The following is a 16,121-nucleotide window of genomic DNA, read 5'->3' on the forward strand; positions in this document are numbered from 1 at the left end:
GAGACAGAGTGAGAGTGAGAGTGTGTTTATGTGTCTGAGTGAGAGTGCTGTCACCATGGCTGGTTATGGCAGTTTGGCCAGCCCAGTGCCCGAGGCTCTAACGTGCGCCTGTTGTCTTTCTGCTGGAGATGCTATCATGTGTGATTAGTGTACAGGGTCTTTGCTGGCACATGCTCTCTCTGAGAGCACACACACACGCACGCACGCACGCACGCACGCACACACACACACACACACATAAACACACGCACATACACACACACACAAACACATGCACACACACACACAATACCCCTGAGGCCTGCACCTGCTCCTCTCTTTGCCAAGTGTAAACAGAGCAGGGGCAGAGCCAGAGGGAGGAGGGGAGTGGGGGGATGGATAATGGGATGAAGCAATACAGGCAAGTTCAAGTTGAGGTTCACTGGGGGCCCCTTTAATTTAAATAATATCTGAACAGTAAATGCTAATTAAATACTACACCCTCGAATTTGAGGTAGGAGTAATTTAATTTAAGAAGCCAAGTTTAGGTGTTGATGAGTTTGAGAGTTGGTGATTTTGGGTGGAGCAGTGTTAATGCCAGGTGACCCGTAGACCTGCCTGGATCATTCCGACGCAAATTGGGAATGGGAACATGGAATGAAGCAAGCAGGGAATCTGAGTGGATTACACAAAGCATGTTTGAGCAAAAACATCCCCTCTGAGGGAGATCTGCCACAGTGATTGAGTAATAGGGATCTCTAACCTGTGCCTCCACAGCTCACAAACCCTATACGTTCCTAAAGACACCATCATATACTACACATTGCCTGACGGTTTGTTTCCAACAAACTTCCAATAAGCAACAATGTTGTTTTTCTTCCTGTTTTGACCCCCTTTTGGTGATATAAATGATAATGTTCCTTGCCCACTCGATGTGCGTGCACAGACATGGCCCAACCTACCCTCATAAAAACCTACCCTCATGAAAATAAGGTGGATATTGGATATGGATATAATCAAAATCAGCAGGCTGTGTTTTGGTTTTGATTGGCTGGTAAGGCAGTGTTAAGTGACACAGAGCTCTAAATTAGACCTGCAGAGTTCTCACTGTTTTGAAAGGAATACCTTCGGAAGGGAACACAACTTTGTTGTGACAAAGTCAACTGTATATCAACTGTCCCTTTGGGTTCAACAAAACAAAACGTAAATGCGTTTCTATTCAAAACAAAGTGCAGATCAAATATGACTTATGACGTATATTTGACATAAAATATTAACTTAATTGTTGACTGCAAAAATATTGCCAGTGCTGGTCCCCATTGTAGAGATAATTCTGAATTACACCTCTTCAGTCTTTTAAAAACTGTTTTTTTTTCACCTCTTATATGCTGCCATTAGCTGGAGAAGAAATTGGGAATCTGGCCCCCCCAAAAATAAAGCAGGGCTCTTGATGCTGATATTCCTCCTCAGGTCAAAAGACACATGCCTTTGATCTTCTTTCAGACACACACAGATACAACTGTACCGATGTCTCCCTATGGCCTCACCTCATCATGTCTGTGCTGCTGCATTACTGCTTTTAGCAACTCTTACTCTTAATGAGATTAATTTATCATCATATGTTTTCTCCCCCGGCTCCCTCGTCGTCAAGCAATAGGGCGAGGTATTTATGATGGCTGAGCTAGAGCGACGTCATCGCCAAACAAAATGGTCCTCTCACCCCAACAGTGGATCATTGCAACGCCTCTCTCTCTCTCTCTCTCTCTCTCTCTCTCTCTCTCTCTCTCTCTCCATATCATTCAACATTAACCTCCTTCATTAGTGTAAATTGGGACGCGTGCATTGGCCCGACAGGAATAGACGCCCTTGGTGTTGATAAGCTGGTTTTCACAAGGTTCGGCTGCTATTCTCATCCTCAGAGCTCAACAAAATGGTTCTAACGTTGTAGTGTAATAGAGCACAGAGTTTTTTCCTGACCATGTGAGCTGACCTGACTTTTCCTGGGAAAACTCTCAGCCCTATAGCTGGAGCCCGTAACTAGGGCCTTCATGTTCAGGACTATTGTAGGAAGTAGAGATCACCAATACACACACCTCCATTCAGACACCCAACACCTCATTCCACTGCGATATTTGAACTGGTCACAAGGTAAATATCATCCAACAACATTCCCTCTGGATATTTTAACATGCTCCATTCACAAGGGTCTACCTTGCAAAGGTATTTGCAAAGCAATGTGGTTGGACAGGTTGGATTTCATGGGTTTGATTGATTTCAGTGGTCCTGTCAGAAGTGTGTAGTCCTATACATGTATGGTGTCACATTATAGGGGTCATATCTGTTTTGAACACAATTCATGTAGGATACTCTCAAGATGAGGTTTCTTTTGTAAAAGCCTATATGTCTGACTACTAATGTCACACTGTCCAAGTTCATGCACATACAGTAAGTATTACATGATTCAGAAGTGTGTCTCTTTACTTCTGGTCAAAGCCCAGCCAGTCTCACCACTCAAACTCCATTATAACATTTAATTTGATAAAATGATTAAACAATACTGGGCCCCAGTCCCACACTGGTCTAGAGTTATTAAGCATATGTCTCATTTTCCATTTCAGTCCACTAATACTATAAGAAGTGCATACAAAAGCACTATTTTCAGCCCTGGAGCGCTTCTCTTCTTAAAGTCTAATGAGGGGATCAAATATAACTGACACCGAGAGAAGACAAAGAGAGCGTGGCCCTATGTGAAGGATGGGGAGAGGGAGAACAATAACGAGGGCAATGTGCCGTGACTGCAGAGGTAGGAGCACTGAATACAGATTGGCCTGTAATGAGGGATTCAACCGGGATTACGGGCCTTCATTAAGATGTTTCTGATCCTCATTAGACTGACTATCATATCAGCGCATCGATTCCCGCTCGCTCGGCCCTCTCAAGAGAGAGAGTGAGAGAGAGAGAGAGAAAGAGATCGAGAGAGAGAGAGAGAGAGGGAGAGAGAGAGAGCGACCATTACACTGCTGTACAATAGAGAAGTTTAATGAACAACTTTGTCCTTTTCTCACCCTTAAACGGATGGAATGGAGTGGGTGTGTTTGTGTGTCTGTATGACCACTGATGTATTTACTGCACTGCTCTGTTATTGTTTTTTTATAATGAGAAACGGGTAAAAAGGAACTGTACAGTCTGGCCAAGATAGAAACCGACATCAAGTGGCCAAAGTCAATGTTTACACCGCATGGCAACTTTGAATAGGAGTCAAGCAAATGCTGCTAATGCTAACATTACCAAAGAATCCAAAATATTCTGCCCAGGTTTACTACATGGCACTACAGACACAATGTTTGAAATTCCAATTAGTATCGTCACAGTCTAAACTATGGTTCCAGACAAAAATATTTTGATTCCAAAATCTATACAAGATCTACAATATGATTAAAAGAGTGGATCCACAGTTCCAATGTTTTATCAGGGAAGGTCGATCAGTTGTCTCTTGGTGAGGCGCGACACAGTATATGCTCACGTACCAGTGCATACAATGACAAGAAAAGTATGTGAACCTTTTGGAATTAACTGGATTTCTGCATAAATTGATCATCAAATTTGATCTGATCTCCATCTAAGTCACAACAATAGACAAACAGTCTGCTTAATCTAATAACACAAATGATTGTAATTTAAACATTTAAACATTCAGGGTGTAGGTTGGAAAAAGTGTGAAACCCTAGGCTAATGACTTCTCCAAAAGCTAATTGGGGTCAGGAGTCAGCTAACCTGGAGTCCAATCAATGAGACGAGATTGGAGATGTTGGTTAGCGCTGCCTTGCCCTATAAAAAACACTCACAACACTCACTATTCACAAGAAGCATTGCCTGATGTGAACCATGCCTCAAACAAAAGAGATCCCAGAAGACCTAAGATTAAGAATTGTTGACTTGCATAATGCTGGAAAGGGTTACAAAAGTATCTCTAAAAGTTTTAATGTTCATCAGTCCACGGTAAGACAAACTGTCTATAAATGGAGAAAGTTCAGCGCTGTTGCTACTCTCCCTAGGAGTGGCCGTCCTGCAAAGATGACTGCAAGAGCACAGAGCAGAATGCTCAATGAGGTTAAGAAGAATCCTAGAGTGTCAGCTGAAGACTTACAGAAATCTCTGGAACATGCTAACATCTCTGTTGACGAGTCTACAATACGTAAAACACTAAACAAGAATGGTGTTCATGGGAGGACACCACGGAAGAAGACACTGCTGTCCAAAAAAACAGTGCAAAAGTGCACCTGGATGTTCCACAGCGCAACTGGCAAAATATTCTGTAGACAGATGAAACTACAGTTGAGTCGTTTGGAAGGAACACACAATACTATGTGTGGAGAAAAAAAGGCACAGCACACCAACATCAAAACCTCATCCCAACTGTAAACTATGGTGGAGGGAGGGAGCATCATTGTTTGGGGCTGCTTTGCTGCCTCAGGGCCTGGACAGCTTGTTATCATCAACGGAAAAATGAATTCCCAAGTTTATCAAGACATTTTGCAGGAGAATGTTAGGCTATCTGTCCACCAATTGAAGCTCAACATAAGTTGGTTGATGCAACAGAACAACGACCCAAAACACAGAAGTAAATCAACAACAGAATGGCTTCAACAGACGAAAATACGCCTTCTGGAGTGGCCCAGTCAGACTCCTGACCTCAACCCGATTGAGATGCTGTGGCATGACCTCAACCCGATTGAGATGCTGTGGCATGACCTCAACCCGATTGAGATGCTGTGGCATGACCTCGAGAGAACAGTTCACACCAGACATCCCAAGAATATTACTGAACTGAAACAGTTTGGTAAAGAGGAATAGTCCAAAATTCCTCCTGACCGTTGTGCACGTCTGATCCGCAACTACAGAAAACGTTTGGTTGAGGTTATTGCTGCCAAAGGAGCGTCAACCAGTTATTAAATCCAGGGGTTTAATACATACTTTTCCCACCCTGCACTGTGAGTGTTAACACTGTGTGTTCAATAAAGACATGAACACGTATAGTTGTTTGTGTGTTATTAGTTTAAGCAGACTGTGTTTGTCTGTTGTTGTGACCTAGATGAAGATCAGATCAAATTTTATGACCAACTTATTCAGAAATCCAGGTATTTCCAAAGGGTTCACCTACTTTTTCTTGCCACTGTACATATACAGCATACAGAAGATTCAGACATTGTGGAAAACCTTTTCCGTGAGCAGACCCTGATTACTTTTTCATGGTTAAACTGCATACGTGTCCCTTGAGCTTCCAGATCATTTTTTATTCCCACGCCTAACCAAGAGTCTTGTTGCAACATGCAGCTGCCAGTTTCACCAGGGCTCTCTATATAGCAGCTCTGTAAAATGGGTCGGAAACACTGGGAGAGAGAGGCATGTCTGAACACAGTCCTATTTGGGAGACCTTTGGGTCCACACCAACAGGCTATGTGTAAGTGGTATTCTCAAACATGTTTGAACTGTGCAAGGATCATTCTCAGTAGGGGAGATGAGGTAGCCTGGTCCCCAGATCTTTAGTGTATATATAATAAGCTCTGGTACAGATGATCCAGAAGTTAGTAATCATGGAGTGACATCATTGGGAGGCTTTTTAGTCTTACAGTCATGAAAGAACATTGTTTACAGAGAACAGATGCCCTGGATTATGGAACCCTCTCTAGTCAAGATTCCCAGGTCCTCTCTAACCTAGCCATCTCGCTTTCAACTGTAGGAGGGAGCCATAAAAGGTGACGATATCAAACACGAGCTGAGTTGCATGAAGCCAGCTGCAGCATCCATCTGCTCTCTAGCAGGGTGAGACTCAATGTCAGAGCGCTCGCTGGGATTTCAGATAAAGCACCGTGATTCAATCACAGGAGAACACTTCTGTGCTGCAGGATCATTGAGCCAATAAACATTTTAAACATGAGTAAACACAGGAACTTAGCAGTTCTCAAACAGCTCAGAAAATGGCCTTTGTATTTACTCTGGGTAAATAGCCTCGTCGACCGTATGCTGAATAATCATGGCCTCAACAGTCTGCAAACCTGCTCTCTTCACTCTACCCACTATTTCATTGTAAATGGGATATGTGAATGTGTGTAGATGACGTACAAGTCAATAATTGAGCTAAATCAGATGTATTTCATATGTTATTGTGAATCAAGTAGCCACACTTGCTGCACTTACAGTACACATCCCTATAATGACACCTTCTGGTTAAAAGTGCAATTGCAAAGGTTGTCTCTGGCTGCAACAAATTTTACTTAATTAATAATGCATTCAACTTTCTATCACGCTTTTCATTACAGAATCTCAAAGCGCTTACTGGGAAAAATAAACCACAATAAGTCATTTAAAAATAAATATAGGCTACAGTAGCTATGTGTGAATACATTGAACAAACAGACAAGTCCATTTTGATTTCTTTTATTGTAAATAATATATATATATATAATCTATATTTTATGAGGGGGTTGACTGAGACCAAGGTCTCTTTTACAGATGAGCCCTGAATTAAATAATTAACAGAAAATACACACGTCAAAATATACATACAAAATGCAAGCAGAAAGAAAAATATGGTCATAAAAAACAACAACACATTCATCAGTAATAAGGTCTTTAATCAGCTTTCTGAATTCCCCTAGAGGCACCATAACATCACATTTAAGAACATTTTGAAGATTGTTCCACAGATAAGGTTCAAGAAAACTAAAAGCTGACGTACCAAACAGTAGAGACCAAAGGAGTTTCCAGAGTCGACCATCCCTGAGACCGGGTGTGGTAACTCAAACGTATTTGACTAAGGTGTATGTAAACTTCCGACTTCCCAACTGTAGGTTGATACACTGCTATGCTTCCATTTATAAAGACCTTTTACAAAAAAGTTCCACTGTACCGAACATCTTTACTGAACTTTAGACATATGAGTTACCACACCCAGTCAAGTGTACATAAACCTTATCCAAATACATTTAAACACAGTTTTTCACAATTCCTGACATTTAATCCAAATCCAAATTCCTTATCTTAGGTCAGTTAGGATCACAACTTTATTTTAAGAATGTGAAATGTAGTAGAGGGAATGATTTATTTCAGCTTTTATTTCTTTCCTCACATTCCCAGTGGGTCAGAAGTTTACATACACTCAATTAGTATTTGCTAGCGTTGCCTTGAAATTGTTTAACTTGGGTCAAACATTTCAGGTAGCCTTCCACAAGCTTCCCACAATAAGTTGGGTGAATCTTATCCCATTCCTCCTGACACAGCTGGTGTAACTGAGTCAGGTTTGTAAGGCCTCCTTGCTTTCACATGCTTTTTTCAGTTCTGCCCACAAATTTTCTATGGGATTGAGGTCAGGGTTTTGTGATGGCCACTCCAATACCTTGACTTTGTTGTCCTTAAGCTTTGGAAGTATGCTTAGGGTCATTGTCCATTTGGAAGACCCATTTGCGACCAAGCTTTAACTTCCTGACTGATGTCTTGAGATGTTGCTTCAATATATCCACAGAATTTTCCTCCTTATGATGCAATCTATTTTGTGAAGGGCACCAGTCCCTCCTGCAGCAAATCACCCCCACAACATGATGTTGCCACCCCCGTGCTTCACGGTTGGGATGGTGTTCTTCGGCTTGGAAGCCTCCCCCTTTTTCCTCCAAACACAACGATGGTCATTATGGCCCAACAGTTCTATTTTTGTTTCATCAGACCAGAGGACATTTCTCCAAAAAGTACGATCTTTGTCCCCATGCTCAGTTGCAAACCATAGTCTGGCTTTTTTATTGCGGTTTTGGAGCAGTGGCTTCCTCCTTGCTGAGCGGCCTTTCAGGTTATGTCGGTACCTTCAGGCATTTGGAAATTGCTCCCAATGATGAACCAGACTTGTGGAGGTCTACAATTGTTTTTCTTGAGGTCTTGACTTATTTTTTTTGTTGATTTTCCCATGATGTCAAGCAAAGAGGCACTGAGTTTGAAGGTAGGCCTTGAAATACATCCACAGGTACACCTCCAATTGACTCAAATGAGGTCAATTAGCCTATCAGAAGCTTATAAAGCCATGACATAATTTTCTGGAATTTTCCAAGCTGTTTAAAGGCACAGTCAACTTAGTGTATGTAAACTTCTGACCCACTGGAATTGTGATACAGTGAATTATAAGTGAAATAATCTGTCTGTAAACAATTGGCTGAACAAAATGGCTGACCTTTTATACTTTCATAGAACTACACTGCTCAACCAGCGAGCTGTGGACTGCCATTTCTGTTTTACCCTTAGCTCTGATGGTTTTCCAAAATATATATATTTTAAAGTTGTAGTTAATATTGTGTTGATTGTTTTCTTGTATGTGAATTGTGTAAAATAATTCAGCATCGGCTGCCATTGATACTTTGTAATCTCGAATTAATGTGAAATAAACCATTTTTAGAGTATTCATGTCCATTTTAATATTCTACATCCTAATTGTATGAGCGAACTATTTGTGTACAGTAAACTCATGACATGAGATCAGGGTGGCTCGCGTAGTTGTACGACTACTATTACTAGTTACCAGTAGGTGGCGCTACAATGCAAGCAACGTGTGTTTTGTTTTCTTGTTTGCGGTCTCGAAGATGATGAACGACGAATTGGGTTGAGTGGAATCGGTCAGAGTGTCAATGAGCGGTATGACGTTGATATCGTGAGTGTCGAAAGCGCAAAAGGAGAAAGCTCTGTGGCTCTACAAGATGTTGACGTATGATGTGGAAAGCTGTGATTTTCAGAGTAGGGCTCTGGATAAAGGTGTCATCTCGTGTCTCGTTTGACATAGAGGCTGTGGGGTTAAGGGATAACGTCCCAGGAGTGGTAGACGCACGTCGCTTGAATTAAATGATGGATGGAAAGAAGGAGCAAAGCCTATCGGTTTGATTAAGTGGTTCACCCGATTTATGTCAAACGTGGAAATGTGAGGTATGCGGTGACAACATATGTACAGTACAGAAGCCGCTGCAGTGTTACAATTCTAACAAGTTTGGACACGTGGCAAGTGTTTGTCGAAGTAATAAATACTGTATGTAGTAGTTGAAGAGTCCGATGAAGCATGTTGTTATTGTGATGGGAATCACGTTCCCGGTGTGCCCTGTAAGGATGAATGAGATTGCAGTAACTAGGATCAGGGCTATCCAGCATGTCGCCTATGTGGAGGCGGTGAAAATAGCTGAAGGAGTGAGTAGAGATGAGATGGTAGTGGATGGCCCACAGTCTGCAGTGAATGCCATGCAGGAGACGGATCCCGACACACTAACAGTGAAGAAGGTGGACTTAGTTGCGTTTTATAGCGCAAGTGATAAATTGCACTAGTCAAATGAATACACAAATCTAAGTTAGACATCATTGTGAAGGCGGAAAATATATTTCTGGATCTCCAGGACTATACAGCCGAAATGTTACAGGTACTACTGAATGAAGAGGTTCAATGAGCCTGTGTAGGGATCTGAAATCCGACCGAAGGAGTAGTATCTTTTATTTTATACAGGATAGTAGCGTGAATTTGGTTAGTGTTTTTGGTCATTAGTTATGAATTTGTTTTGGGGGTATTTTTTTTACTACCCCTTACAGTAGGTGGCGGCAATACACATTATGAATGTAGTCTGCCAATAAACATCAACGAAGAAGAAAAACCATGTCAAGTGATCATAGAGAAGTGGAAAGTTTGGTTTAGCGCTGGGAGCTAAACTAAAAATAGCTAGCTAGTTAACGTTACCTCTAACGACATATTCTTACAATGTTGTAATGGACGAAACTTGATTTCGCTTTCCCCCAGGTATCTAACGTTGATTAAATGTAGTGTCATGTCTAATGCATTTGTCTTTCCCAGACTGCCATATTCCTAGCGTTCTGTCATAGGTTAGAATATTAGCTAGCACAGCTAGCGGCTACAACGTTTCACCAGTGCGTTTCTGCTAGCTATCTAGCGAATGTTATTTGAATGCTATATAGCTAATGTTAGCGGCTTACTATGCGCCCTATCTTTTCTAGCAGCACATTTTTACGATGATGTAGCTAACTAGCTAGCATTATCGTAAACGTGCTAGCTAGTTAGCTTTACATGTCATCACAGTAGTTAGCAATTTTAGCATCCAGTTAACATTACTGCCAACTGAGCTGTTAAATATACAGGTAACTAAGGTTTATTCTTTTGTCTGTGGAGTTCTCTCTTCCAGTAATTTAGCTGGATAACATAAACCAACCATATGTGCAGCTAACTTAGTCGGGCTAATCAATTCGTTACCTACCTAGCGTCATTGCTTGTGTAAGATAAGTAACATAGCAAGTGTCTAGCTAGCTAGTGTAACAATTATGCATATAATTAGAAATATTGTCAATCCATTCTCATTAATAGTACAGTAGCTATAATTGTTTTCTAGATGACCTTCCATGCCATGGTACTGACAGACGTCTGACAGAAGGTGCAGCCTGGCATGAGGATGACTGAGAATGGGGAGGACAGCAGCCCCTCTCAGCCTGATGGAGTGTTACCTCGTGGAGCTTCTGGTGGGAAGGATCCAGGAGTTAGCAGTGACAAGAGGCCAGTGAACCCCTCTACAGAGGACAACAAACCCACCAAGCTCATCGACACCCTGCAATTCCCTCAGGATGTACAAGACCAAAGCAGCAAGACCAGTCTCTACCAGCCGCGACCGCCCCTGCTGCCCAAGCCCCCTGCACTGTCGAAGGGAGGGAAGAGTGGTTCGATGGAGGAGGTGAGAAGCAGAAGACTTAAGCACAGCCAGGAGAGTCTGACTGACCCAGCTGAGACTGGTTCCTCCACAGACTCTCTTAAGGAGGACTCGACAGTTACAGGTGTGTTCACCTTGAGCGGTGCTGCCACCTTAAGGAACGGACAGGGCTCCATCGTTGGACCCCTCTTAACTCCTACAGGGTCCCCTGTCTTCAGAGCCAGGGGCCAGAGCCTCTCCGAGTATGAGAGGAGGCCCCACGACCACCACGGTGACCCAGCGGAGCAGCGGGGGAGGCCCTTCAAGGTACGCCTCTCTCCCTTACAGCCATCGGGTCCACTTCCTGCTCTGGAGCAGACCTTGGCGTCGGAGTCCTTAAGGACGGCTAATCGGATTGACAGGGATTGCGTGGATTATGGCATTGTGCCGGGGAGAGCTGGGCCTGAGAGGCTGCACCTGCACAGGAACCTGAGCGACAGCCGGCTTCTGGATAACATGGTGTTGGACAACACCTCTGTCAACTCCATGAAGTCCACCTTCAGTGTGTTGAACCCCATCAGACCCAGGGACGTCAGGAACAGGTAGGACTACACGCCTCTCACTCATGATATCCTCTCCAGATTACTGACCAGATACGTCCTGCAGAAGCCTTCTCTACCTGTATTGGATACCATACCGGTATCAGAGTGCTATAAGTCTTGATAGCTTTCTAAAGGCATTGAAACTGTAATAGATGATCTAAATACAGTGTATAAAGTATCCGTTGAATGTTTGATGCAGCTCTAAAATGAAGATGGGCTTAAGTGATGCTCCATCTCATTGATAAAATCATGTACTTCCTGCGATGTGGAACATGACATCTCATGGTAAGACTTGAGGTGGGCCTTGAGTTAAATATATTCTGCATGAACTACAGATGGGCATTTGAGCTATTGTAACTTATTGTGAGCAGTCACGTTCACCATCAGTGAATTGTAACCAAGAAGACTGTGCTGTAATTATTACCGTGCCACATCTGCAGCTAGGGCATTAGCATTGGTGTGTGCTCTAGCAACACTGGCTGCTTTAATGAAGGCCTCAGAGGCTTATGGTACGTAAGTGCTCACTCTGACAGAGGTAATTGTCAGGTGGGAGTGTGTGAATCAGCATAGCTTTTGCCACCATTTGGGGTGCAAAGATGGGTCTCAATACACATGTTGTGCCTCAGCAAGGAGCTGTTCAAGGAATCGGGGGATTTATCTGAAATGTTTCAGACAACTATCAGCTATGGAAGAAGCCTATGTTTTGAAATGTGCCTCAGCGCCAATAATATCCAGCGTTCTTTGAATTGTGTGTGTATTCTACTTAAGTTGTATAATGGAGCCTACCAGACATTTGAAATGGGTTTGGTTCAAAGTAGCCAAGAATACGAACTGTTTGTTAGAGCAAGCAGGGAAAACCGTGCTGCTATACCTCCGGTTATGAAGTGTTCATTTCCCCATTGTGTTCCAGGAGTTTTCTGGAGGGCAGCGTGCTGGGCAGTGGTGCCCTTCTGGGTGCTGAGGAGCTGGACCGCTATTTCCCAGAGAGGAGAGTTGGCATCTACATAGCCACATGGAACATGCATGGAGAGAAGGTGGGACCACTCCTACTGTTCAACATTAGGCCTAGAGCCTGAATATCTGTACGCAAGTTCTACACTCACTCTTTGATAAAAATAAATAAAAAATGACCGCTTCCGTATCATTTTCAGGGACTTCCAAACAACCTAGATGATCTGTTGCTCCCGACAGACTCTGAATTTGCACAAGACTTTTACATCATCGGAGTCCAGGAGGGATGTCCAGACCGGTATAGGACGACTGTGTATGAGAGCATTTAGCATTATATCAATTGTGTCTTCAGCACTATGCTGATATTGTGTGTGTGTCACAGGAGGGAATGGGAGATCCGTCTTCAGGAGACTCTGGGGCCGTACTACGTCATGCTCTACGCAGCCTCCCACGGGGTTCTCTACCTCACTGTGTTCGTCAGGAGGGACCTCATTTGGTTCTGCTCAGGTCCGTCCCAAATGGCACTACTACAAGTTGTCGTTTTTTTTTTTCAGATGAGAGTGAATCAGTCCTTTCCCATCAACAAATCTCAGAAGGTTGTCTCTAATTAAAATGTTGTAAGAGAGGTAACATTGTAAGGTGATCTCTCTGGCTACTCACTGCACATTTTATGTGTACAGTACGTGATCTGATTTGGCCCCTGTAACCATCGCATCTCCTCCTAACAGAAGTGGAGCATGCCACGGTCACAACACGCATCATGTCTCAGATTAAAACCAAAGGAGCCGTGGGGATCGGCTTCACCTTCTTTGGCACTTCCTTCCTCTTCATCACCTCCCATTTTACCTGTGAGTGACACCTCTGTTGTTCAGGAGGTGATGCTATTACATGTGAATGTAAACAGGAAGTGGAAAGCCTTTTGGATACAGTCGCACTGCTAACTAGGTGATTTAATAAATATCCTTATGTTCCAGCTGGAGATTCCAGAGTGTACGAGAGGATTCTGGACTACAACAAGATCGTTGAAGCACTTGCTCTGCCTAAAGTTCTTCCAGACACCAACCCTTACCGCTCCACATCCTGTAAGTATTCTTAAAGACCAGAGCTGTTTATTGCAGTACTACTACTATATTGAAGTACTGTTGTCACATCTAGAAGAGCATCCTAATTATGTGAGGAGAAATGCTGTAGCTTCCCTCATGCAACAAGTGCTCAATAAGTACATTGTTAATGTTACTGATAATGACTGTCTTTCAGCGGATGTGACAACACGGTTTGATGAGGTTTTTTGGTTTGGGGACTTTAACTTCCGCCTGAGTAAAGACCGTGTGGAGGTAGAGGCCCTTCTAAACCAGAACCAGGGTGTGGACATGGGTCCTCTTCTCCACCATGACCAACTCTCCAAGGAAATGAAGGATGGTACGTCTACATGGAACAACACCATTCTAACACTAGAGGTTTAGGCAAATATTACATGTATTAGATTGTGGATGATATCTCAATGTATTGTTACCACGCTCACTGTGACAGATACTTGACAATAGAGTACAAATGTGTTATGCTCTGTTCTAGGTTCCATCTTTAAAGGCTTCCAGGAAGCACTGATTCAGTTCCTCCCCACCTACAAATTTGACGTTGGCTGTGACGTGTATGACACCACCTCTAAGCAGAGAACTCCCTCATACACAGTACGTGTCACCGTCAGCGATACCCTGTGTCATTCATACAAGCAGGCCTCTTTGCTTTATTTTATAGGCTTGTTTTAAACACACACACACACACAAAAAAAGGAATGTTTTATTTGACTGTTCCTCTGTGTGCTCTAGGACAGAATACTGTTCAGGAACAGGCAGGTGGGTGACATCAAAGTGATAAAGTACACCAGCTGTTCAATGATCAAGACGTCAGACCACCGGCCTGTCATCGGCATGTTCCAGGTCAAACTCCGTCCTGGAAGAGACAAGTGAGTCCCACCCCTGCCTCTCTTAGCTGTTTACAGCAGCAAGCTATTTGCAGCTTTCAGCTCCAACACTAGTAACCTTTCTCGTTGTAATAGGTGTCCAAAAGTGCGGTCAACGAAAAGCTCAAGATTTAGAACAGTTGGTTAACCCTCTATTTGTTGTTCACTGTCTGGCGTGTTTCTCAGTATTCCTCTGGGAGCGGGCCAGTTTGACAGGAGTCTGTACCTGGAGGGCATCAGGAGGAGGATCACCAGAGAGCTGAAGAAGAGAGAAGCCACGAAGGACCAGGGCAGCAGCACCATCTGCTCCATCTCCTGAACCTGGACCAGAATCAATCTGACCCAGCCATGAGGGACCAAAGGGAACCAGTCTTGTGTTTCCACTTCCAGCCCAGTCTGTGGGAGAATCTGTTGGTTTTGTCCGAGGCCTTGCATCCTCGCCTGCTTTTGAAAAAAGGTCAAAGGTAATCGAGGAGAGGAAACGTAGAAACAAATGTGCTTGTATGAAATGACTTTCGTTCTCCACTTGTGTGTCATCAGGCAAATTGCGTTGACGGGTAGAATCCCCAAATAAATGTGTAAATAGATACAAATTTAGCTAGTTGTGCGAGACATTTTCAAGATAAAAGTAGCATATAGTTTTTAAATGTGTGCATACTTTTCTCCTTTGAGAAAACAACAGCTGATTCAAAAGTGGTGTGGTGGATATTAAAACACTAGCCCAGGATACTATTGTGCAACTTCTGCTGAAGTAAGTAATGAGCAGAGTCCTCCGTTCGCCTACTAACAAATTGACACTCTCCTCGACCACTTATCGCTTTCCGGGTCAGGGAGGAGAGGACGGACTTTTGCCCAAATGAGAATCTCCCTGTGAGTCATGGAAGTCACGTAGGCTGATCCATGAGCGCCCCCTACTGAGAGCTGTTGGAACTGTCACTCATGTGGTTGGGGGGGGCTAACGGGCTGTTCTCGAAGGCAGGGACCTTGAGTTCAGACAGACTCCAGTCTGCAGACTCGGCAGTAAACTGGTCTATTTATACAGACCTTCTATAAACAAGACTGAACTGGGGAACCTGACATTGAAAATTGAAAGGTAATCAGTCATCCGTGTGTGCTGGTTGGCTAATGTTGCTCCGAGTATACTGTACTTAATACGTTATTTTTTTGTTTTATTTTGTACATTTATTTAACAAGCCAGGTTGATATGGTCCATATGTAATGTCACTTTTTACTTGGTGAACCTGTATTCAAAGGCCTTGTCAATGCATTTTCATCAAACAGCTCTTAAGCAGTTAAAGCACTTTCTTTGATATACCAAACGTTTGGGGTGTTCTTGGATTTCCTCCAGTAAAGAAACAACTGACCCATGATTTCACAGAAATGGACTTCAAATTTAAGGGGAATTTCAGTTATTTTGATGTTGCTTGATGAACATACATTTCCTGCAAGTATGGTGCTTATTGAATTAAGGCATGGTGGCTTTTCTGGCATTGTATAAAAAACATGTGTGATTGATATTTGTGAAATATCTTGCTTATTAACATTGTTTAATATCTCGCATAATGGATACAGAACCATCCTTTGCAATGGTGATGTGGATCGTGTTGGAGCGGTTGAACTCTGGTTCATTGCCTTAATGTCATCTGTCGTGACTAAACTAAATACACTCATGTAACTTAATCAAAAAATAATACTTTCCATGTACTGTATTGTGCTAACGAGGGGAAGAGGATTCATTGCATGGAGATCAATGGTTCTGGTGTAATGGTGAATCATGAGTTCTCATTCACTTTAACGCTCAGGGCAAGTGCCTGTGATCTTGTTTGTGATTTTTCTCAGGACTCCATATCTGTGGGTCTTTTATAACATGATTTGTGATGTAACATCACATAAGCTCTTTGGAATGTTATTTCTGTTTTATTT

At 42.9% G+C, this 16,121-nt stretch overlaps 1 protein-coding gene across 6 annotated transcripts; it reads left to right on the forward strand.

The window, feature by feature from the left end:
- The first annotated feature begins 8,615 nt into the window (after positions 1-8,615).
- Positions 8,616-14,719, forward strand: LOC112263110 (phosphatidylinositol polyphosphate 5-phosphatase type IV). Of its 6 annotated transcripts, none has more exons than XM_024439101.2 (11): positions 8,616-8,937; positions 10,395-11,287; positions 12,198-12,321; positions 12,439-12,551; positions 12,621-12,745; positions 12,967-13,086; positions 13,213-13,320; positions 13,496-13,657; positions 13,811-13,926; positions 14,065-14,201; positions 14,385-14,719. In XM_024439101.2, exons 2-11 carry the CDS (start codon positions 10,449-10,451, stop codon positions 14,515-14,517), a joined length of 1,977 nt encoding a protein of 658 aa, XP_024294869.1. In that variant the 5' UTR covers positions 8,616-8,937; positions 10,395-10,448; the 3' UTR covers positions 14,518-14,719. The 6 variants fall into 6 exon arrangements, with proteins under 6 accessions (XP_024294869.1, XP_024294870.1, XP_024294868.1 ...); XM_024439102.2 differs by lacking the exon at positions 8,616-8,937 and adding an exon at positions 8,980-9,419; XM_024439100.2 differs by lacking the exon at positions 8,616-8,937 and adding an exon at positions 9,627-9,790 and having other exon boundaries at positions 10,378-11,287.
- The last annotated feature ends 1,402 nt before the right edge of the window (positions 14,720-16,121 follow it).

The sequence above is a fragment of the Oncorhynchus tshawytscha genome, linkage group LG12 (assembly GCF_018296145.1).
Source record: "Oncorhynchus tshawytscha isolate Ot180627B linkage group LG12, Otsh_v2.0, whole genome shotgun sequence".
Classification (NCBI taxonomy): Eukaryota; Metazoa; Chordata; class Actinopteri; order Salmoniformes; family Salmonidae; genus Oncorhynchus; species Oncorhynchus tshawytscha.